This window comes from Hydra vulgaris, chromosome 07, assembly GCF_038396675.1.
Source record: "Hydra vulgaris chromosome 07, alternate assembly HydraT2T_AEP".
NCBI classification, from domain to species: domain Eukaryota; kingdom Metazoa; phylum Cnidaria; class Hydrozoa; order Anthoathecata; family Hydridae; genus Hydra; species Hydra vulgaris.
In genome coordinates this window covers 7,052,645-7,079,361 of record NC_088926.1, presented here as the reverse complement: position 1 = coordinate 7,079,361, position 26,717 = coordinate 7,052,645, and the positions used below count along the sequence as shown (strand labels likewise).

The 26,717-nt window shown below is 27.9% G+C and overlaps 1 protein-coding gene across 1 annotated transcript in view; it reads left to right on the top strand.

Moving 5' to 3' along the window:
* Positions 1-25,996, top strand: part of LOC100202161 (uncharacterized) — a 39,609-nt gene extending 13,613 nt beyond the window's left edge. The window contains exons 2-8 of the mRNA XM_065800923.1: positions 274-334; positions 5,268-5,739; positions 11,824-11,928; positions 14,982-15,162; positions 16,524-16,679; positions 25,200-25,634; positions 25,785-25,996. Of these exons, the coding sequence (XP_065656995.1) occupies positions 274-334; positions 5,268-5,739; positions 11,824-11,928; positions 14,982-15,162; positions 16,524-16,679; positions 25,200-25,634; positions 25,785-25,948 (1,574 nt within the window). The 3' untranslated portion in view covers positions 25,949-25,996. The remainder of the gene's footprint in view (positions 1-273; positions 335-5,267; positions 5,740-11,823; positions 11,929-14,981; positions 15,163-16,523; positions 16,680-25,199; positions 25,635-25,784) is intronic.
* The last annotated feature ends 721 nt before the right edge of the window (positions 25,997-26,717 follow it).

Here is a 26,717-nt window from a genome sequence, read left to right as displayed (position 1 = left end):
TAAATCTGCATTGATATTTTCAAATTTATATATATATATATATATATTTTTTTTTTTTTTTTTTTTTGTTATTTCACCTCCCCAAGGCCCAGAAGGCCACTACAGATGAGGAGGCTACTTAATTGTGGTTATAACCCTCTCTCAACTCTATAACTCCGAAACACGAACCTTGACGAACCTTGATATATATATATATATATATATATATATATATATATATATATATATATATATATATATATATATCTGTATATGTTTAAATTGGTTATTTAGAAGACTGGTTGTCACAAGAAAAGTTTGATTTTGATATTGCTAACTCACCTTCAATAACGCAGTAAGTTTAATCAACAAGTTTTATATTCCTTTATTTTAGTTTTATATTCTAAATATGTGATTAAAATGGACATTTAAAAGACAAGTAAAATTGCAGGGTTATAAAAGAACAGCTTAGGGACCTGAAGCCTTTTAAAAAATAAAAGTTCTTGAATTATTTTTCATCTTCCAGCAACATAATATAAATTATAAAATAAACTATAAAAGATTGGCATCATTTAATTATGTTCCACTTAATTATAGGCATGTTACCTGCGTCTTTGTGTTTCCAGATTTCCTTGGAAAGTTCTGTATAATTTCTATACCTGGTTGCATTTAATGATTTAAGGTGGTTTGCAAATCTGAGCTTGAATGCCTTTTCACTTATACCGATGTAAGATTTTTCTGTAAGACTGGGATTAGGTGATGCTTAAGTGGCTTTAAATACAACATTTTTTAATAGATATTCGTTATTTAATGGGCATGAAGTTTTCTTAATGCAGTTGCAATTTATATCATTACCAGTGAGTTTGTTGCGCAAAATTTGTTGGTTGTGTGAATTAATAACAGATCGAATATTTGGCATGCAGCTGTAACTAACTTTTATTGTGTTATCTTACAATCCATTTACAAAACTAGAATTACCTTATTAGTAAGTTTAGAAACCATCAGTGAAAAATATTTTATTATGAATTTTGATAGTGGTTTACTAATTAATAAAAAAAGTGAATTGGTTTCTGCTTGTAGGCATAGGAAAAGATTTTTACTTTCTAACTTTGATTCCGGCGATTAGCAAATATCGGATCACGTACACTTGATGTCAGATGCCGTTGCAATGCTAAATTTGTATTTTTTATAACGATTTTTATTTTATATTTGAATAATATGGCTGATGGTTGCCGAATGGCATGAAACTTCAAGTTCCATTATAAAGTTATATTTTTTCATTTAAAATATTTTAATATTATTTGATCTATTTTTTTCAAAAAGATATTGATCACTCTTAAACAGACGAGAGTTGTATTTCCAGCAGTATACAACATTTATCAATATATATATATATATATATATATATATATATATATATATATATATATATATATATATATATATTCTACAAATAGAGCGCTGAATGTTGTTAAAGAACAGAGCAATGATAAATTAGTAAACAACACTTATCTTAAATTTCTACAGTCTGTTTCTCCTTAAGCAGTTTCATCACAAGGCCATTAAAATTAAAACAGCAGGTTCATCAGGAAGGAAATAAAAAATATATATGCATACATATTTTGATATGTCAGGAGCAATAATCCTTATCTTATTGCAAAATTCAAAAAGATTCAAAGATAATATGATAATAGTAGAAGACTAAATAGGCATTAGTTTGAGGGGTTAGAATGGTCTCCATAGTTTTTAAAAATTGCAACTAATGCTATTTTTCAGTAGGCAGCTACTTGTTAAACAAGGATATACAGTACTGGACAGCGAGAAAGGAATTTTTATGTTTATCATCAAAAACTGTATTTATATTGTGTTTACCTTGGAGATATTATTACTTTTTATGTATTATCAGCTGCAATGATGCTAATATAACATTAACAATTATTTTTGCTATGATAGTAACATACTTTAGCTTAAAATCTTGATTATTTTTACATTTTTAATGATTTGTTTCAAATTTTGTAACAATTAGTTGTAAACTTTGCTTTTATTATCGGATCGTTGTTGTTTGAGTAATTTTTCGAATTTTTGCTATAATTAAATTTTTTTTTTAATATCGCTCATTTAACAGTGTAGAATCTATATCAAAAATATAATATTTATATTAAAATGGGTAAGAAATTAGATATAAGTGCTGCTACAAAGAATAATATAAAGATGCTTTTACAGTTGTGTCGAAAAGGTCAGAAAAAGTCTTCTGTTGAGTTAACGCAAGAATGGAATGCCAAGACAGGAATTACAGTCAACCCAAAAACAGTTAGAAGACGCCTTTTTAATAATGGATATAAAGATTACAAGCCAAAAAAAAACTTTCCAAGTTAACCACAGCAATGAAGGACAAGAGATATGGTTGGGGTCTTGGCCATGCGCATTGGACAATAAAGGAATGGCCTAAGGTTAGCATTACAAAGTTACAAATTTACACACATATACAACTGTGAATAACTAAAACAACAACCTGAATAAATTATTTAAGTTAATTAAATTAATTGCATTTTATTTGTTTGTTTGCAATAACTTGAGATTGATTTATTTACGTTTATTATGCTGCAATATATTTTCAATTATCAATAAATTATATTGTCACTAAAAGTTATCTGTTCACTACAGTAGCCTTTTATTTGTATAGGTTTGTTTTTCTGATGAAGTTATGGTTGAATGAAGACCATTTGTTCGAAGGAAGAGAGAGGAGACAAATCTTCCGGAAGGTTTTCAAGAAACAGTCAAACATCCTCAAAAGATAGTGTTTTGGAGCATGATATCGGTAAAAGGACCTGAACAATTATACTTTGTGGAAGGAATGATGAGACAAGAGCAATACAAAACCATTTTCAAGACTTGATTAATACACCAAATGAATGCATAGTTTCCTAAATGAAACTATACATTCATTTGGGGTATTAAACAAGTCTTTAAAATAAACATAACAACTATTAAGCTTAATACTTATACCACTTAATACACTTATACAGCTTAATACTTATAACCACTTATAAGTGGTTATATAAGTCAATTTTATTTATGCGTTTTTGACAATTCTTTCATGGTTTTCACTTATTTAAGTCAATTTTTGCATTTTTATTTTCAATTTTAAATAACTTTAGAGCCAGCAGGGTCAGTAATACTTACAGGGTCAGTAGTAACCAAGCCATTCGTTGTGATGAGCATTAAAATTACCAATAACAACGATATTGGGTGAGAGATAAAGAGAATGGAGTTGTTCAATTTGATCAGTAACAACAGCAAAAAGAGTCTGATTTTAAGACCATTTTTATTAGAACAATTGTCCAATCTTAACTTCTCATTGTGAAACTTGTTTTGGAGGAGACTCAAGTGACATTATATCTCATCGTGGTTCATGGAATAGATTATTGTTACAAACAAACATTACAAAATAATAGAATGAATGTTATAAAAAGTAACATCCCTATTCTTTATTATTCAAAATTTTGCAAAAAATGGAAGAAAGGGAAGAAATAGAATGATGAAGTACAAAAAGAATTGTGGTTGAGTGAATTAAAAAAAATAAAAATAGAAAATACATGAAAATAGTCAGAGAATCCAAAGCTGATTTTACCACAAAAAGATGAGCTGATACAAAAGTGTATGCCCAGGCCAAATATGTAACTATTGGAGTCAGTGAATCAAAAGATTACAGCCACCAAAACTAAGATTGAAACAGCTAAATTATAAGTCTCACATCGAGGAAGTAGGTTTTATATTTTGTAAAAGGATAAAATATTCAGCAGATAAAAATTCACTTCAAAGACCATGAATATTTGTAAAGCGTAGAAAGAAAATGCTTGTAATAATGCTTTTTTCTTAAATTTGTTTTTTTAGGTACTTTGCTCATGGTTTTTAATTATTAGAGAACTTGACTTAATCATAGATGTATGACACCCTAAGTAATAAGCTATGTGACTGCCACATTCCTGGTAATCAACCCAAAGTTGTAACAATGGGTTTCTTATGCCACCTTGTAAATGCATACCAAAAGTGCTAGCAGGGACACCTTTCATGCACAACATGGTAATGTTAATTAATATTTAGAGTCATTTTGAAATGATTTTTCCAAGCCTTCGCCTGTTACAATTAAGGATATTTACAAATAAATAGAACAACATAGTAATGATAATAGTAGTATTAGTTTGAATAAAAATATTATTAATAATATCATTAATATTAAAATGTTAATAATGAAAATACAATATTAATAGTAGTAATAGTAGTAAAAACAGTAATATGGCGGGCATTCTATTTTATAGAAATTGATTAATTCCTGTGATACCATATTTTTGGAAAAAAAACCATCTTGCAATTGCTATCTACAAATTTCTTTTGCAGACGTTTTCTGCAAAACTTCATTAAGTCTTTTATTTTGTTTTTTATTCTATAATTTTATCTTGTTGTTTTGTTATAATCTATAATTTTAAATCTGTTAAATGTTTTTGGAACAATACAGCTAATTAATACCTTTATTATTTTGTATGCTGGAAAGATTTAAAGATTTGTTTTACTTATACTTTTTTTTATTTATTTATTTTATGTTAATTCACCTCCCCAAGGCCGAGACAGAGAGGCCACTACAGTTGAGGAGACTTCTTTAATTGTGGTTACAACCCTCTCTCAACTCTATAACTCCAAAACATTTATATATTTGTTTTATTAAATATAAGATTTACAGATTAATTTTAATATATTTCTTGATATAAATTTATTTTTATTTAATATGATATAGTTGTAAAAAATACCCTGTAAAATGAAGAAAAAAAAAGTTTTTAAGTCTTCTGTCAATCATTTTCTTGATCTTTAACTTTGTTCTTTGTTTTCTAGTAATTCCAACTTAAAAGTGGTTGCTTGGAACCTTGCCTATTGCATTCATTCATGATATTCATTCATTAAAATAAACAATAGATATTCTGCATAACTTTGAAAACTGATATCTTTTTGAATTATTTTGCTAATAGTTGACTAGGTTGCATTGTATAGAGCAAGAATGTTTGAGTTAACAGCACACTAAAATTCACTAATGTCTTTATAACTAGAAGCTTTAACTCTAAAGTACTTTGAATAGTGTGTGATCTACAGCTAACATGTAGTGTGTGAAAATATTTCTTCCATATCTTTACTAGAATCTAATGAAATGATTTGATTTTGTCTCCAAATACCATAGCTACAAAATTTTACAAACAAAAGTGAGATGTTTATTATTAATATAATTTTATCCTTTTTAGTGATCCATCTACTACAAGTGATGATGAAGAAGTGTTCTTTGGGCCATTGACTCATAAAGAAAGATGTGTAGCTACAGTTGTAAAAGAGGCGGAACAAATTCAAAATATAGACCTTAATCCTGAGCAACAAGCTTTGGTTCTCAAAGAATCTGCATATTTAAGTTTGATGTTAAAGCATGGTACATCAAAAGGTTGCAGTCCAGTAGCAGTTGTTCATCCAATAATGCGTGAAATAAAAGATAAATCCAAATCTGTTAATGAAAAAAACAAAGAAAACATTTTAAAAAATAAGAAATGTATTAGTGAAGACAACAAAAATGTTAATTTATCTGAAAAAGTTGTTTCCAAACAGTCAAGAATTTTACAACCAAAGTTTGATGCATCAAAATTACGTCCAATGTCTCAAACATCTACATTATCAACTCGCTTGCCTGTATTTAAAGCTAAAAATAAATCTGAAAAATTAAATGAGGTATGAAAATTATAAAATTGGTTATAATAAATTATGTAATGCATTATGTTTCTGTTTATTAAATTAAATTATGTTAAGAATATATTATATGAATGATCTATGAATATATATCATATATGTGTGTATGTGTATGTGTGTGTGAGTATATATATATGTATATATATATATATATATATATATATATACATACACATATATATAAATATATATATATGTATATATATATATGTATATATATATATATATATATATATATATATATATATATATATATATATATATATATATGTATATATATATATATATATGTATATATATATTTATATATGTATATATATATATGTATATATATATATATGTATATATATATGTATATATATATATATATATGTATATATATATATTTATATATATATATATATATATTTATATATATATAAACGTATATGTATATATATACAGGGCTCGGAATAAGTGCTGGACATCGGACATTAATCAGCACTTATTTTGAGCCCTGTATTATTTCATTTATTTTCTAACCATTTTTGTTGTTCCAAAATTATTAATAAATTCAGTATTGTATTGTATTCAGTATAAACTTTACTTTTTGAACTTTTTATTTTTTATACAAAACAAAACTGAAGTTGAACATATGACTACGTTAATAAAATATGTCATTTTTTTGAATTAATTCATTATTTAAAAGACGCCAAAGCATTAAGTTTTTTCGAATTATGTAGTTCAGTTTTTATTCAGTTTTAAAACGTTGCAATTAGTTATTAATTTAAATTTATAGTTTACTATTTATTTTATTTTTTGTCTGATGGTTTTTATAAATTTCAAACAAACATTTTAGCTTTTAAAACCCCTTTTAAATTTATTTTATAAAAATTTCAACGTAATAGTAATTTTAAGGCTTAAAGAAACCAGTACTTTTTATTACACTATTAAATTTGAGTTGTTACGTAATATTTGTTTTTGTGCTAAAAATTTTTGCTGTTAAAAATGTTTATAAAATTAATCCTAGAAAAAAAGCATGAAGAGATGTATAAAAAAATACATATTTATATAAATGTAATTACGTATAATATTCTTTGATAATTTAGATAAAATGGGTTTATTGTAAACATTATAATTAATTTGTTACTTTATTTAATAAAGTAATAAGTAAATTTGATAATTTATGTATTTAATATATTTACATATTAATTTATGTATTTAATAATTTTTTATTTTTATTATACATTTTTATTGCATATTTAATTATGTATTTAATAATTACATAGTTTATGTATTTAACATATTTAGGTAATAATTTATATATTTAATAATTTACAAAGCATTTCGCATTGTATAGTAATTTATAAAAAATGTAATATAAATATATTTTCTTTTTCAAATTTTATTTTTTTGAGCTTAGATTTTTTCTTTTTTTAAAGATTTCCTTTTTGTTAGATAGTTCATCTTACAAATTTTCTTTTATTTTCAGCGCATTTTGAATTGCATAAAATAGTCAAAAAAAATTGCGTGGTCAAGTTGTAAAAGCAAAATATTTTATGCATGGTCAGAAATGGGGGTCGATTGCAGTTCTTTAATTTTTATCAGACATGTCTGGCAAACTTGGGTCTTTATCGGACAAATTGTCCGATACAAATTTGTTGTTTCGAGCCCTCTATATATACATACATATATATATATATATATATATATATATATATATATATATATATATATATATATATATATATATATATATATATATATATATGTATACATATATAAGATATATATGTGTATATATATATATATATATATGATATATATGTATGTATGAATGATATGTATGTATGAATATATGTATACATCAGCCCCCGGAATTAGGATCAGCATTTGTTTGAGGTCAGCAAAAATTTACCAACCTTATTTCAATTTTTTATGGCAAGACCTTTGTATCAAATTTTTTTTGCCGACATGATGCTGACCTCTAAAAGATTGATTTTGACAAATTATTGCTGACCTCATTTTTTCTAATTCTGAAGTGGATCCCAACATGACATACTTTTTTCAAAAGGTACTTTTTTACAAAAATACTTTTTTCAAAAGTATGTCATGTTGGTCTCAAACAAAGCGATATTATATAAAAATTTCAAAAATATTAATAGTTTTATAATAAAAATTTTTATTTTAGAAAATTATGTTTTTTAACTAAAAACAAAAAATAGATAATTTAACAAGGTTTTTTGATTATAATTTGTTTTATTGATGTTTTTGTATAAAATGAATATTATTTTTGAAATTTTCAAAACATGACATTTTGTAAAAAATGTCTTTATTGGACAATTTGTCCGATAAAGACTTTTTTCCGACAAAGAATTTTTTTCTGATAAAGTTTGCTGGACATGTCCGATAAATATTAAAGAAGTGCGATTGAACTCTATTCCTGAACACGCATGAAATATTTTGTTTTTACACAGTATGTTTTGACAACTAAAGTGCGCTGAAAATAAAAAAAAAATCTGTAAGATATCTAGCAAAAAGGAAATCTTCAAAAAAAAAGAAAATATCTAAGCTCAAAAAACTAAAATTTGAAAAGAAAAATATATTTATATTACATTTTTTATAAATTACTATACTATGCAAAATGCTTTGTTAGTTATTAAATATATAAATTATTACCTAAATATGTTAAATACATATTTAGTAGAACAAGAAGATTGAAATTTATATTGATAATCAGAAAGTATGTTATTAAATTCAATATGAGAGATTATTAGTGTTTGTTAATTAAAGATTCAAAAACCTTGCTTTCCTGAGTTTTTGAAAATAAGGATAACAGATGCCGCTTTCCAGCAGGCTGGAAAACTAGTCTCTGATAAGCGCTTGTTAGATAGTTTAAAAGGTATGTTGTCCGGACCACAAGCTGTAGAAGAGTCTACGCAGGAAATTGCTTTAGATACAGAAGCTGGAGTGATACGAATGTCAAGCAATGGATCAACCTGTTTGATAGCTAAATCAGGTAGAACGCAGCTAGTGAAATCAAAAGATGATATTGATAAAAAATTCTCAGCAAACAGTTCAGTTTTTTCTTTAGGTGAGGTGACAAAGTCTGAATCTTACAAGAGAGGTGGAATAAAAGATTTGCCTTTTTTTTTTTTTTTTTTTGTTATTTCACCTCCCCAAGGCCTAGAAGGCCACTACAGATGAGGAGGCTACTTAATTGTGGTTATAACCCTCTCTCAACTCTATAACTCCGAAACACGAACCTTGACGAACAAGGCCGCTGCGTGGAGAAACAAGTTGAGCGCGGTACTACCAGGGACGTGGTGGGGATCGAACTCGGAACCTCTTGCTTATGAAGTGAGCGCTCTACCACTACACCACTACCGCATTTTTATAGATACTGTTAAAGATTCTCCATAAGTCACGAGAGCCTAATTTTTGTAATGAAATATGAGATTTCGTGATTTAAGAATAGCGGGCTTTGGCATTAGATAAAGCCTTATTACAATGGTTTCTAGCAATAGTAAACAGATGTCTGTTTTCTACAGAATTGTTTTGCTGATAGATATGGAAGTTATGGTTTTGATTGGAAATTGCAGCAGCACAATGCGAGGAAAATCATGGAGAAGAGTGAGGCTTGACTTGACATTGTTGAGAGGAAATAAAGAATTCCATGTTGGCCTGAATCCAAGAAGTTACATAAGAAGCAGCAATAAGTCAGCAGGAAGACAAAAGATTTTACCCTAGGGCTGTCACAAAGAAAATCACAGAAAGAATCCCAGTCAGCTTTAAGGTAGTTGTAAGAGGTACAATAATAAGGGGGTTCTGATGAAGAAGAAGAATGAGATAATAGTTTTAGAGAGATCAAACTGTGATCAAAACCACTTAAGGGTGAATGTGGAGAAACTGAACACTGACAAGGATCAGAAACAAAGCATAAGTCAAGTAGAGAAGTTAAATAATTTGAATTGTCTGGAAAGTGAGTTGGAAAGTTGACTATTTGAGTTAGAGATTGAGAAAAGCCAAAAGTTGCATGCTTTAACGCCTGCAGAGTCACTCACACTAGAACCAAGCTATTCAGTGTGATAAGCATTAAAGTTACCAACAAAAATGATATTGGCTGATGGATAAATGATATTGGCTGATGGATGGCTTGGTCAATTTGATCAAAAATAACATCGAAAAAAGTGCAGTTTCAAGATGAAGGTGAACGGTATAGAAAAAAGAAAGAGGCGATAGAGTGAAGTGGTGCTAAATGAAAGGACATAAAAAAATAGTGTGTGATGATTCAAACCTAGTTTCCCAACAAATGGGTGATTTCTTATGAATGTAAATGCCCAGGCCAAGCCTATGACTATTGGAGTTTTAACGAATTAAAGGAAGGTAACCATCAACACAACATCAGATAGCCGAACTCAAATTAGTCTCACAAAGAGCAAGTAGGTTTGTTGAACTTTGTAAGAGGTAAGACTTCCCTGAAGAGAACTCAGTGATGACGATGGTGTTTTGAGTTTGATAATTTTTGATACTAAGATAATCATTTTTTAAATTAGTTAAAAAACTTGAATCAAAGCACAGATAGTACTCAGTTCACTATTTAATAGTCCAAGCAATTGTCTCATTACTATTAATAAATCCTAAGCCGTAACAAAGGGCGTTAAATGTGGCCTTGACAATACACACCAAAAGTATGAACAGGGACACCATTCATGCTCAACATGGCACTGTTAGTACTCTGATATTTTACAGCTGTTGATGGAATCAGCCTCTCTTAGAGCTACCACAGAGATTAGGAAACTTGACTACCTTTTTTCATGAATCTTTGTTTTTTTTTTGTTTTTTCTGAAAAATTAAAGTACACATTTTAATTTTTGCAAAAGAAACCGGACAAGAGCATAACTTGAGATAACTTTTGAATGAAAAGTCCAATTTCTTTTAAATTTTCACTGAACTGTCAAAAAATTGATTACAAATCTAAAAACAAATAAATTTTTACTGAATCTAAGTAATCTAATCTTAAAAGTTCATTTAATTAAAATTTGTGTGTGCAAAAGTATTGTATATATATATATATAAATATATATATATATATATATATATATATATATATATATATATATATATATATATATATATATATATATATATATATATATATATATATATATATATATATATATATATATATATATATATATATATATATATGCCCTCAGACTTAGGGGCAGTATTTGGTAATGCCGACCTAGAAGTGTTTAAGGTTGACAAAAAATCAACAAACATGATTCAAAAAACAAAAGTTTTTGAAACATTTTCTGAAAAATTATATTTAATGGTTTTTTGAAATGCTTCTAAACAGACAAATCCATGATTCTATTATGACTGTTATACTTGGTGATATAGTTGATAACTTTTTTAGGTGAATCATACTAAAATATGTTTTAAATAAGTGTAGAAATCTTTACCAGCAGCTTCAAATAAGTTTAACTGGTGAAAACATTCGAAAACCTACATATAAAATTTATATTGGTTTATTTAATTTAAAGCAAAAAATTTTAGATGAGAAAAAAAGCAGTAAAGACAAAGTCACCACTTTGTCTTGCAAAGTGAAATGCCATACATGCAGAAAAGCAAAGTTGTTTTTTTTAAACAAAAAAACCCAAAAAACTCAACAAAAGGAAATTGAGGAGTTGCATGAAATAGATTAAGTTAATGTCCTGGAAAATTACCAAAAAATCTCCCCGAAAATCCTGGAAAGTCCTAGATTTTCAATTTTTTAATCTGGTGGGACTGTTAGTACTAACTACTTAGTACTTATTGCTAACTATATATATATATATATATATATATATATATATATATATATATATATATATATATATATATATATATATATATATATATATATATATATATATTGTATACTGTATTAAATTTATACATATTGTATATATTTATTACTTAAAACAAATTAACATTGTTTTTTAGAAATTTTAGTATATTAAATAAGAATTTAAGTAAAGTGTTAGAAATTAGAATTTTTGCAAATAAAAAGTTACCGTAACAACTATTGTTTTTTTTTAGTCTCTTGTTGTGGATCAAGCAAGTTTGTATGGACTTAATCCCGACCAAGTGAAACCAAATTGTCAAGTGAAACCAAACTGTCAGTCAGGGTTGCCTTTAAAAAAGGTTTTACATTTTCGTTTGATTAAATATTATTTATATAAAAAATAAATTCTTTTAAAGAGTAAAAATATATTATATGTAAAATTAAAACTTATTTTAATTACTGTTGAGTCATCAGCAAAGTTGCCATTCGCTATTAATTTTTCAAATTTCACTTGTAAAGCAAACAATAAATAACGATAATGAAAAAAATAAACCATTTATGGATGAAATTAAAAGTTGGAATATTGTTAAACTGAAAGAATTCCTGCAAGCAACAAGTATTCCTCTTGGTGAAAAAAAAAATTAAAAAAAAAAAATTGCTAAAAAACTTTTATTATGCCAATAAACTTAAATTACCATTAAAAAAAACTGTTCATGAAGAAACTGAAAATATCAAATTCAGATCTTTTCAAAAATTAAAATTAAAATCAGGTGTCCAGCTTGAAAGAAAGACATTCTCTTTTTTCTTCAGATCATGTAACTTCAGTAACTTTTAACAGTTTAACAGAGGCTGTAAAATTTTGTTATTTAAATGAAACTATAGCCCCTCAAACAAGAACAAATGATGAAGAATATGAGTCATGGGTATGTTTAAATAAAAGCTGAATATTAACTACAGAATGCAATTGTGTAGCAGGTTATCGAGATAGCTGCAAACATATATTTGATTTGTTATTGTTTGTGGAAGAGCATGTGCGATTAGGAGAAAATGTAACTTGCACATCAGTAAAATAAAAGTGGGGAACTAAAACACAGAAGAGAAAATTACATGAGCCTGATAAATTACAAAATATTTCTATCAAAAAAAGTCAAGTCTAGCTTATAAAATAATAATCTAAAACTTATCAATTTTTATACGATCCTCGTCCTTATTATTCAAAGCAGTCACAGTTTACAAAAAAAGGAAAAGAGAATTGGGAGAGAAGTTGCAGAAGCCACATATGGAAAAAGTGCTGCAATTTACCTCAAGTCAAATATACAGTCAGAATACTTTATGAAATAATTACCTTCAAATGCAACTAAAAACAAAGTACCAACTACCATAGAGCGATATGTAGCTCAGATAGAATGTTTTGAAAAATATAAGCTTATATAAAAATATAATGAGAATGAATAGATAGCATTTATATGTGAAAAATTTTTAGGGACACTTTTCAATAACACTCAAGCAGATCTTATAAAACAAGTTACGACATCTCAACCAAAAAGTTTACATTGGAAATCATATAGAGTTGGAACAATATTATCATCTAATGCTCATGCTGTCACAGCAAAATTTGATGTTGACTTGAAAATGAAAAACATAAAAGCAGCATATAATTTATGTGCTTAAATTTTAGGTTACAAAAATAATGCTAAAAGTAAATATGTTTGGGTCCTATGCTTGAAAAAGATATACCAGAGAAATGAAAAAAACTCTTAAAAACTTTATATGTTACCAAATCCGGCTAATAATATCAATCAAAACACCTTGTAGCAAGCGCAGATGGTATAACAAGCTGTACATGTTGTGGGTTTGGTTTGCTTGAAATTAAATGTCCATGGTCATTCAGGCAAAAAAAATGTGAATATGCACAAAGTGCTCAAAGTTTTTTAGAATAAAAATCTTGCGCTAACAAATAGACACTGAAAAGTAGTCATCAATATCGCACACAAATACAAAACCAGTTATTTATTCTGATTTCTATGTATGTTTAGCAAGTGATCTAAACTGTGAAAAAATTTATTCTGATCCTAGCTATAATCACTAAGAAACTTTAGAAAAAAAGAAATATTACTACAATTTTAAATGATCTCATAAAGAAATGCATTAATGATTCAGACATTAAACAAGTTAATGAAAAATTAACAAATGACATCATAAATCTTGAACAACAAAAAAGATGACAATGTGCTGAAAATTTGTTGAAAACATTTTTATTATAAGTATTTTGTGATGTTTTTTTATATGTAAAAAAAAAAGAAAAAATAGATATCTTTTTATTAATATTAGCATATTTAATTTACATCAGATAAATTCCTTTACAATTAGGGATTGTAAATTACTTGAAGCTCCACAAATAACATATATGTAATCAATGAGATCTAGCATTGTTATTGATAACTTATTTTTACATTTCATTTCACTTTGTTTTTCTTTATTTATTTCCTTTTATTTACTTAGTTGAAAATTATGTTTCGGTTTGTTTGCGCCTCAGTTATCCCATAATGTTTTACGCATGAAATTTAAAAAAATTAATTGCGAAAAGGCGAATTGTTTCTTCATCTTATTTTACAATTATCTTGGCTTCATTGATACATCCATTGAAGTTTGATATACAGTGGTCAAATAGTTTTTTTTATAGTGGGAACCAATGGATTTCCTAGTAATATTTTTTTACCCAGTGTAAAAGTCTTAACAAAAAATTTGGTTGCTCCTAGTTGGGGAGAGTCTTTGAAGTTTTTAATTTGTTGTAAGTATTAGGCATTACCACGTGATGATAATTTTTGCATAATGGTATTTTGGTTGGTTTAAATGTTAATGAAGATGACCGTGCAAGTTTCTAATCTTTTATTTTAATATTTTATGCTTTGACTTTATTTTGTTTATGTTGTTAAGTTTATTTTGTTTATGTTGTTAAGTTTATTTTGTTTATGCTATTTCAGTTAAATTTTATTTTAGTTAAGTTCTTTAAGTGTTATATTATTGAATCATTAGAGTTAATTGAATCCTAAAATTAGCTCAATAGTAAAAATCTGTAAAAATAAAATAGTAAAAATAAAAATTTTCTAAGTATTGAATTAAATGCTAAAAATATGATATGGGGCTAATAGAGCAGACAGTTCTGTGCACAGTATTATAATTTTGAAGTTAAATATTTTTATTTAAGCATGAACAAGTTTTTTGAGTAATTTATTTTATCTCAATAAATTATTATTTTATTTTCACTTTTTTTTTCTCCGTATCTTTCTTTTTTCAAATCTTTTTTATTCCATATCTTTCTTATTCCAAACCTTCTTCCATATCTTTTTCATAAAAATAATTTTTTTTGTAGTTTAGTGTATAGAATAAAAATTTTTTTGTATCTTTGTAGTCAAGTGGTTCAGCATCGCAACTTCAACACATTTTACCAAAAGTTGACAAGACTAGAGCAAGTGTGTTGGTAAAGTCATCAACAGATACACACATTTTAAATACCAGTGTTACATCAATTAACTCTTTAAAAAATAGTATTCCTCAATTAAGAGCACCTAGGAGAAGCATTATTTCACAAGGTATCTTTTAAAATAACTTTTATATAATTTTTTATTATTTTGATATAAAAGCAAATCAGATTTTGCAGATAGAGTTTAAATAGTCTATGGAATAAATTCTCCTGAAAGAATGATATCACTTTTCTGGCATGATGTAAAATGACCAGTTCAGGCAAGAAAAAGTAAATAAAGTAAATATTAGACTTTCTTCGAACATCCACATCCTTTGATAATTATTTTCAGGATTTTTAGTTTGAATTTGCTTCTTTGTTAATTAAGATTTACATTCAAATTTGCAAGTAACTTACACAGAAATCTATGTTACAGTAATGAAACATGGCACTTAGGGACCTAAAATGTATTTAATCTAATGTTATAATTTTATCCTTTAAACCACAAAAAAAATTTTTATTGTGAAGTTAGTTACACCACAATAAAATGAAATAGAGCATTGGCTTGTTGTTATAAACAACATTGTAATTGTAATTAATAAAAACTTTTTTCTTTTCGTGATTAAGTTCTCAATGTGTGAATCAGGTTGACTGTGCTGCTAAATGAGTAACAAGTTTTAAAATTTGTTTAACAAGTTATAAAGTTTCTTTGCACTATTGTTGAACACAGAACATATTAAATCAGGATGTCTCAATTCAATGTATTTTTATTAGAAAGTGTTGTATGCCTACAACAAAATAAACAGTACATTAGAATAATTTTCCTACAATTGTACTATTATGTATTAGTATCACTATCTTTCAAGACCTGGACTAAAAGCTCTAGGCTCTATTTTTTGAGGCCTGTGCTCTAAGTTGTTGTAGTACCAATTTAAATACTGGATGGGCAGAAGGATTATATCTCAATCATAGAATAAATAAAAAAGCACTTGTATGGATTTGGTGTCACTTACACACTGGATAATTAGAGCTAATGAATTTTATTAAATTTCTTGATGGTCCAATTTAGAGCAGTGACTAACTAGTCAAAGTCAATTAGAGAAATTAATCCTAACTCACTAAATCACTTTTTAAGGTTTAATATTCAGTTAAGTTCTAGAACACGAGACAATATAACTAAAAAAAATTCAGTAGAAAACTTATGTCAAGGTTAATAAAGTATAATTGTCTTGCTCACAGCAAAGTAATTTAAACATTTTTTGTGTTGATTTGCTAAAAAATGTTTGTTATTGGTCAATTAATTTTTGCTTTGAAAATAAATGTTTTTTATTGGTCAATTAATTTTTGTTTTGAAAATTAATGTTTTCTATTGATCAATTAGTTTTTGCTTTAAAAATAAAAGTTTTCTATTTAGATTTTAAAAAAAAACTCACTTTCAAATGACAGTTTTATTTTTTCAGTTTTATTTAAAAAATCAACTGTTTTTTTCAGGAACACCTAACAAACCATTGAAACAAGAGAATCGAGTTCTTACATCAGGAAAAGCAAATTTTACTCCAGCTGATCAAAGTTATACAATGACTCCTGTGCAGAGAACAGCCGCACGAAAATCAATTAGTGGTTGTAAATTGTTTACAAACAGTGGAAGTAAGTTTATAATTTTTTTAAATTAAATACGGAAATATTCATCAAAAGCTTAATATGGAAATGTTTAATTAAATATGAATATAACCAATAATTCATCAATAGCTGACTGGGTACACATTTAATGATTAAGATTAGGGTACAGATTAGAATTTTAGTTTTGTCTGTTAAAGTTAACAAAACACATGCTTGGTCAGTGTATGTAAATATTTTTAATAAGACGATTGCTTACTAATTATCTTTATTTATTACTTATTAAAACTTATATCTATGATTATTAAAATATTTTCTTTAATTGTTTTAGAAGCAAAATAATATTTGCCAAATTTTTTTGCTTTTTGTTTATAATTAAAATTAAATCGTAATTTAATGAAAAATAAAAATTCTTTTGTCGAGTTAACTAATTTTTACAAAAAATTTACAAAAAACACTGCAGAATGACCACGTAGCATCCTCAGAACGAATACATAAATATGTATTCGTTCTAAGGATGCTACGTGGTCATTCTGCGGTGTTTTTTGTAAACTCTGTTGATTCTGTTTTTTGTTTTTTTTCACAGAATCAACAAATATTAAATAATAATCAACATAAAATAAATAAAAGTTTTGTTTCCCTAAAATTTCTTGCTAAGTGCTTTTTTTTCCAAAAACCAAAAATACTAAAAGTTTCCAAAAAAATACATAAAAGTACAAAAAAAAAATATTTTTAAATTTTTTGCACGCTTCCTTAAAATTACTGAATTAAAATAATGCTTTCTTTTCATCTAATGAAGAAAGATCAAAAATTAAAAAATCACTAATTTTTATTTTTTTAATTAAAAAAAAATGTTTAGCTTTTAAAAGTTTTTATAAAAATAGGAACTTAAAAAGGTTTTATTAACTAAAGTATTTACATTTTAATATTTAAAAAAATATATAATTTCTTTTAAATGTTAAAAGTTGAATTTCTTACTAACAATTTTTGTTAATTAACAAAAATTATTTTAATGTTTTAAAAGAATAAAATAATTGTTGATTAAAAAATTATCAATTGTTATTTTTTTTTTAAACATCTACACTTCTAACAAGGCTGCAAGCTATTAGAGTTGGAAGTTGCTGGAAGAAAATAGATTAGGATGTAATTAGTGGAATTAAGAGATGAGATTGATAAAAAGTTCTTAGCAAACAGTTTAGCTTTGTCTTTGTTGTGAATTTCATATTCTGTTTGTTGTGTTCAACTGACTAAGGCATATCAACTTTTAACGCTTAATATATTTTTAACATAAACCAATGATATTTATACACAACTGGCAATTATCCGTAACTAAAATACATTACTTAGGTATTCTCTTGATATCAAGATAATTGCCGTAAGAAAAACCCATTTAAAATACCATGAAAAAAGATGTCATTACGTGACATATCAATTTACAAATACTCGTACTAAATACTAAAAGTTTATGACATCTTTAGGTGAGGTAACAAAATCTGAACTAGGAGAGAAGGAATTACAGATTTGCAAGAGAGGAAGAATTAAAGGTTTGCCCTAATTATAGACACTGCTAAAGGTTCTCTAAAAGTCTCTAAAGCCTAATTTTTGAGATAAAACACAAGATTTTGCAACCTGAGAATAGTGGGCTTCAGCGTAAGACAAAAGCTTTTTACAATGGTTTTTAGCAACAGTAAACAGATGTGTGATAGATATGGAAGTAATGGTTTCGATTGGAAATTGCAGCAGCGCAGTGTGAGGAAAACCATGGAGAAGAGTGAGGCTTGACTTGGAATTGTCTAGAAGAAATAAAGAATTCCATGCCAGCCTGAATCTAAGAAGTTACATAAGGGCGTTTGTCAGCAGGAAGTCAAAAGGTTTCAGCCCAAGGATCATCACAGAGAAAATCACGGAAAGAGTCCAAGTAGTTTTAAGGTAGTTGTAAGAGGTATGATGATAGGAGGATTCAGATAATGAAGAAGAATGAGATAATAGTTTTAGAGAGATCAAACCGTGATTAGAAGCACCTGAGGGTGAATGTGGAGAAACTGAGCACTGACTAAGATCAGAAGCAAAACATAAGTTTAGTAGAGAAGGTAAATGATTCGGATTGTGTGAAAAGCAAGTTGAAAATTGACTATTTGAGTTAGAGATTAAGAAAGGCAAAAGTTGTGGGTCTGCAGAGTCACTGACACTAGAGCCAAGCCATTCAGTGTGATGAGCATTAAAGTCACCAACAACGATATGGCTGAAGGATAAAGAAAAAAAGCTTGGTCAATTTGATCAAAAATAACATCAAAAAGTGTTCAGTTTTGAGATGAATGAGAGAGATATAGAATAAAGAGAAAGGTGATAGAGTGAAATGGTGCTAAATGAAAGCACATAAAAGAATAGTCTTCTTGGGAATCTAGTTTCCTGACAAATGGGTGATTTCTTACAATAGTAAATGCCCAGACCAAGAATATGACTATTTACAAATCTTTACAAATTAAAGGAAGATAACCATCAATGCTAAGATTACAAGACGAGACACCTGAACTCAAATTAGTCTCACAAAGAGCAAATAAGTTTGGTGAATTTTGTAAGAGATAAGACTTAACAGAAGACAAGTTACTTCAAAGACTACACATATTAGTCAATGATTGATTTAGAGAACTTGGTGATAAAGATATTTTTTGTGTTTAATAGTTTTTAGTACTTTAGCCATTTTTGAATTTGTTAAAGAACTTGACTCAAACCATAGATAGTACTCAGTACACTATTTAATAGTTCAAGCAATTGCTGTATTACTATTAATAAACTCTAAGCTGTAACAAAGAGCTCCAAATGTAGCCTCAACAATGCACGCCAAAAGTACAAACAGGGACACCATCCATGCACAACATGGCATTGTTAGTACTATATATGTATATATGTATGTATGTATATATATATCTGTTAGCAAAGAAAATCTGTTAGCCAAGAGTCAAGCAATCCATATCAATTAAATTGACGCATTTTGTGAGTTATCTTTACATAAAGAAGTGCCTTACATACCTTGTTAAGACCACAGGTCTTGACAAGGTATATAGGGCACTTCTTTATGTTAAGAAGATAAAGTTAGCTCAGCCATCACTTTTCCTAATCTCACCATTTTTACTAGCTGTTCTCACATCTATACTCATTTTGTCCTTGTGTGACATATAGGGATTAGTGTCGGCCATCACAGAAAAAAAAATTGGAGCTGATAATTTTATCAATTATCTGGCTCTTCAATTCATTCAACTAATCATTTCATTTTGAGATGATTTACAGTTGATGTATGTAACTCTATATGGACAAAGGGCTCTATCTTCAATCCAAGCTTTTAGTGTGGAATTGTGGCAAGAGATGAGATTCACTACTACAAGAAAAGTTACCTTGGTGAGCTCAGGTTCCCTAAACACTAACCTTTGACTTTACAAAGTCTTTTTTTAGGAAGTCATCATCAAGTTAAGGTGGTGGGATATATGTTAAATTCTGATGTTGAAGTGGCTGTTGTGGAAGCTTTAGACTTACGCAAGTTACCCCAACTGGTTAGATAGATAGAATTAATAGATAGTCTTGCATGTTTCAAAAAGAATTTCTATAGATTTCCTTTTCTACACTTCTATTTTCTGTTCTATCAGAACAAGTGTCTTAGATCTAAGCTTTAGTCTCTTTCACATCGTCGTAAAGTTGCATCTCTTTCTCTTTTCTACATATACTATCATAGTCGCTGCTCAAAGGAGCTATAATCTCTAGTTCCGTCAACTAAAAATCATTCTCGCTTGACTCATCATTCAGCAAAGTCTTATTCTTTCTCTATATCTGTCACTGCATACTCCAAAAACTTTTATTTGTCTAGTTTTTTATTCGTTTAGTTCATAGTGGTTGCTTGCAGCCTTGTTTGGAGCAAATCAGAACAAAAGAAAATTTATTAATAAGGTGATCTTTATGTCTCTTTTTCAGAAAAAAGAAAGTGACATATTCACTTAATGCAGCTTTATGTGCTTGAGAGGTTTCCCAATAGTTTGCCTTTCCCATAGCTTTTGATCTTGTACCAAGATCTTACCCCAACATTTATCTAAACATCTTCAGTTTTTCCCTTCTTTCCAACACCCTTGAGGAAAATACAACAGACCAAATAAAATGTTGCATCCTTCTGGGTACTAAATTTTAAACGTTCAAACTCTTTGTACCACTGGGGATTAAATCTATTTTTACAGTCACTTGGAAAACTAGCAAGTTTTGGTTGAGGTAGCACTAACTGGAGTAAATACGATTTTTGATTGTCCATAATTGTATGTAGATGTAAACCAGGGTCATGGGTTATCAATGATGATGCATCTGATTTGTCAATTATAATATTTTGAGCTTTGGTATCGAGTTTTCTAATAAAGTGTTTCCCATTTTCAAAATATTTTTTGACATTTCCACTATAGAACTTTTTTTAGAACGCTCTACCACTACACCACTACTGCATAATGATTTCCGAATTTAATTCTGTAAATTCCTCTGCTTGTTCCTAGACAGCAGAATTTAATTCTGTAAATTCTTCTGCTTGTTTCCTTTTCATGTCCTTATTTTGAACTTCTGAACTGCGTCCACTTTTGTGTCAAATTTTTTATCAGAAGATTTTGTTTCTTCTTCTATGGATATACCACATGTTGAAGTTGATGATTCAATTATTATTAGGTCTTTTAACTTTGTATGATCACTACTTTGTATTTCATCATTCACTTCAACATCATTATCAGCATTCTGATAACGATGTTGAAGTGAATGATGAAATACAAATGATGAAATACAAAAAAATCTAGATTTAATTTACAAAAATACCATCAAGTAACATTTATAAATATCTAGGAGTAATCTATTTACACCTAATTAAAGTATGTACTACTAATTTTCAACCTACGAAATCGTTGGCCTACTGTATTTTTGACATACTGAATTTTCAACTTACTGAATATTCAATCTACTGTTTTTTCAATTCTATAACTACGGTTTTTCGGTATGTATTTTTTATATTTTGTTGTTAATTTGAATACAAGCGAAATTTGATCAGCCTTGATGCAGTGGTTGAAGTGCTGCACAGTGGGTCAGAGGTGAGCAAAACTCTTCAAAACCAACTTTTATATTGGAGTAATTTCTTTTTGTAAACATAATCTAGAGACCCCCATCACTCTAAAACTGATATAATTTTTTCCCTACTGTGATTTTTGAGATCAGTATATCAATTTACTACAAAAATGGCAATATTTTATTTTTCAAATTATGGTGAAAATGTAAAAAATCATATAAAAATGAAATATGAGGGCAGTAAGACAATTTTTCATCATTTTAATTTCTTAAAAGTTTATATTATTCCATTGACATCATATATTGAAATAAGAAGAAGAAATATGAAAATTTATTTTGCTTGCGTTTTTTCAAAGTGTCAATAAAACCCCTTTAAATGCGCAACATTTTTTTTAAACACTTTTCCACATTTTTTTTAAACACTTTCCACAAGCTGAAATACACTAGACCGCACATGTGATTTAATTTAAATTACACTCTCATATATAGATAAAAATTTACAACCAAATTTTCTAAGCTCAGTTGAGCATAGTAGGTGCTAAGCTTTTTATTATAAATGATATCCAGTCGTAGATTTTTCTTTAAAAACGCATTTAAAGGCGCATAAAGAACAGTTTTAATCATTTAAATCTTGTAAAAATCTTTTTTAAATAGCTCTTTTAATGTTATTGTGAAAAGTTATGGAACGTTTTATGAAAGAGGAGGGTACAAATAAGGATTTGGAGACTGGTAACAAATAAACCCCAAAATTTTATCCCGCCCTCACCTCAAGAGGGCAACAAGTTGATAAAATATTTTTTGTACTATTCTCAACTAGACTTATAATCATCCACAAATTTTAAGTTTCACAGTGTTCATTAGTACTAATAGTAAGTTTCATAGTGATCAGTGTTCAAAAATTATGACTATATAAAATTTGTAATTCCCTCAAACTAAGGGGGTTTAAACTTTATATGGTCATTTTTGAACACTATAAACATACAAATATTTGGAGTGTGCTCCATGTCGGGGAGTTAGCTTAGTTACCTCAAACACCAAAATTAACTGGATCCATCACTGAAGAGAATATTTATTATTTGTATTTATGTATGCAAAAAGTTTTTATTTATGTAAATAGAAGAGTTTAGTTTAGTCAAGAGTTAAAATTAGCTTGTTAACAAGAAGAAAAAGTTTTTTCTCTTATGTTAAAAGCTAGAAAACTACGTCATCTAGTACTCTCAGCTTTAATGTTGTCTAAATAGCTTTTCTAAAATGCCATTTTTATCTAGAAAATTGTACTTTAAATGTGTCAAATGTGTTTTGTTCATTTAAATAACGCCCATAAAATGAAAAAACAGTTATTTATTTGTGAAAATTAATCATTTCATACACCCTTAATTTTGATGTTTTAGACTAAAACAACAGCAAGCACTACACAATGAAATTCTCGAGGCCTCAAACAAATTATGGTCTATGATGAAAATGCTTTGCAGCTACGTTACTAAGGTATCTAAAATAAGAAAGAGTCAGGGAAAAGTCAAAGACTCCAATCAACCTGAGGAGGCCAAGGAGCTCTTGATGTACTAATGTATGATGCATGTCATTACCTAGATTCTTATATATGTATAAAAAAAAATATGTTAACAAAGTTCAACTTCATTGAATGTTATTTGTTTATATTCGCAATATCAAAGAAATTAAGGGCATAAAATAAATAATAATCACGAAAATATCTTGACAACCCATGACCACACCTCCCTGTACTAATATAATCACTTCTGGAGACCAAATATGGCCAGATCTAATTTTCCTGATATCATTTACCGATATTTAGACATACAACATGTACCATCTAATTGAAAAATCATTGGGATATTCCAGGGCCACCCCTAAAATGATTATCTGAGCGGTCATGACCATTCTTGAAGACCAAATATGCCCAGTTTCAAATTCCCTGACCACAATTACCTATATTTAAATATACAGCATGTCACATCTAATTAAAAACATTAGGATATCTCAGGACCACCTTTGACCACTACTAAAATGACCACTTGTTTGGTCATGACCACTCCAAAATTAAAATGGAGCTCAAAATTCAAATCCTTGGCCTCAAAAATCTCTATAAACATGTTTCATTAGGGATGTGACTTTTTGGTAAATTTTTGGTATGTCTAGTTTCTAATATAAAAAACAAGTAAACTTTGAGAGTAACTGAAAAGTCGTTGTTTTTATTTAACTTTTGAAAAATAGTCACCCTCCATGACCCTTGATTACATACTGGCTCCCATATATCAGTGAATTTTTTTCTCTTCAAAAGTATATCAATCTGGATCTCAAAAGAACCGGAATTTTATCGTGATTTTAAAATAACTTTTCAGCTACTTTCAAACCAAAGTTCATCTGTTTTTTATATTGGAAACTGGAGTTACCAAAAATTCACATCCCTAATGTATCATGTCTATATTTAAGCCATAAATAGTTTTGTCATTTTTAGACAATTCTGGTCCACTGTGCGCTATCTTCGGAATCGGGAGGTGTAAGGTTCGATGAATGCTTGGAAAACTTATTGGTTGTTAATTTAAAAAAGTATATATCGTAGTTTTAAAAAAACAACGTTAAAAATACAGACCAGATAATCGGTTGAAAAATATTCATCTCAAATCGGTTGCAAATGAAAATCTATAAAATAATTCGAAAAATAAATCGGTCGCAAACGAAAACGTCATAAATCGGTTGAAAATAAAAAAAGACTATAATCGGTTGAATACCATTTAGGCCTCAGTAGGTTATTTGAAAATTAGTTCTATCTTTTAGTAGATGTTCTTTTTGTAGAACAACTTAGTAGGTCGAGATTTTTGTAGGTCTAACACAGAAAATGACATTTTTCGGAATTGTAAGTTTGAAGAAAACTAGTAACCAAATAAATAAAACTATCAATTTAGAAGCTGTTGCAATAATTTTATATTAAACAATTATATAAATAAAGTAATCACTGTTCCATCAATAAAAGAAATTTTTAGAAAAAGAGCTTACATATTAGTATATAAATGTTTGTATGGGACCATATGTAGCAATTTCAAAAACTATTTTACAGTACAAAAACACTCAAAACAAACACGCAACAATAATCTATCTGTTGTAATTCCAACGATAAAACTTAAAAGTACAAAAAAGTCATTTTATTACGCAGGGTCTGTTTTTTGCAATCTTTTAACAAAAAAGGAAAAATTGCAAAAAAACCTTAATTTTTTTAATGCATTTTTATAAAACTTGCAAATTTATTTAAATTTTATTTTATTAAATTTATATTTAAATTTTATACTTTTAATCAGGAATAGTTGTTAATTTTATGCTATTTTTAATTTTATTCAGGACACAAGTTGATAGCAGTTGTTTATAACTTAAATTTATATCCGGTTAAAATATTTATTTAATAAATAATAATGATAATGATAAAAAAAAGTAATAATAATACCAATATCATAATTATAGAAAGCATGGTACAAAGTTCATTACAAACCAATAAAGACGTTAAGGAAGTTGAAATAAAAACATGTATTTCTCCGCCAATGAAAGATATTGTGCAATGTGCAGATGAATCTGGTCTTAGAATCTCACTAAAGCAGAATACAGAGCCATCTGACATAACTGGTGGTATAAAGGAGCATCAAAATTCTTGTGAAAATCTTTTAAATAAAGAGATTTCACGTAGTAAGCCAATGATTGTTTGCGACTCTAATGAAATCAATTTAAATCCTCTTGGTGAATTTGAAGAGTTTAGAAAAAGCTCCCAGGGGATAACACCCTTAGTAGCGTCCAAATGTTCAAAGGAGGCTTTTTATGAAGTTACTAATGTATCAAGCTCTGCAAACATTTTTTCAACTTTGAATGACGAAGAGAATGTTTGTGTTCAAATGCAGCATTCAGGTTTTTAATTTTTCACTTTTTAGTTTCAAAAAATTTAATTTTTTTTGATTTGGTAATATTTTATTCTTTTTTTTTCCTACAATCTTATTTAAAAAAAAAAAAAAAGATTTGCAAGTAGAATAATTATATTTTTAATATATTTTATTCTAGAACCACTTCTTCAAATAGAAAGCCATTTTGATACGTCTCCGATAAAGTCTGTTTTGAATTCCGTCGATCCTTTTCAAACTGGAGATACACCGCCTCCTCTAATCGAACTATGCGATATTTTAGAACCTGAAAAGTCGTCGGAGAATGATCTTATTTTGTTTTAAGCTTGATAAGGGTTCATTTCAAAACTGTGTAAATATAGTTGAAATTCATTTTTTTGTTGTTGTTGATGTCAAACAAAACTTGTCCAATAATAAAGGAATCAAACGTTTCATCGTGTGACCATTAATACAGTCTTTGTGAACAATAAGATGTCATTTCGAACACGTTAAAACGGACCACCCTAATATAAAGTCATTTGGGTATAATAACACCATGAACATAGTCATCTACAAAGGTTGTTATTATTAAAGATATTATATCATGACTATGCGGAAAATTTTTTTTTTTCTAGAAGTTAAATTTTTTTTAAAGTTAAAAATTTTTGGGGTAATCTAGGTTATTTATTATATCAATTTAGCTTCAATAAATGTTTACAAAAACTCAGTCGTTTTGCAATCAAATTTAACTGAGCCGATCATCAGGGTTTTAGGAAATAATCACACAGGTAAAAAACCCCCCGGACATAATTCCCTGAAAAAAAATCTCCCTGAATTTCTTTTTATATATTGACAAATGTCTGCCTAAACAAAACTCTCTGTCAATGCCAGCGGCACTCCTTCCATGTTCTACCTATTTGTCATTTGTATGTACACTAGGGTTACGACTAAAAAATTTTTTGCAAAATTTTGTATCTCTTGTATCTGTGGTCGCAAATGATGAACTTTTGTAACCTAATTATTTAAAAATTATTATTAGAGCTGGTTCTAAAAAAAAATTCTGCTTTAAGACGCCCGATGACATCGTGTGTGTCTTATTTTACTAAAAATATTT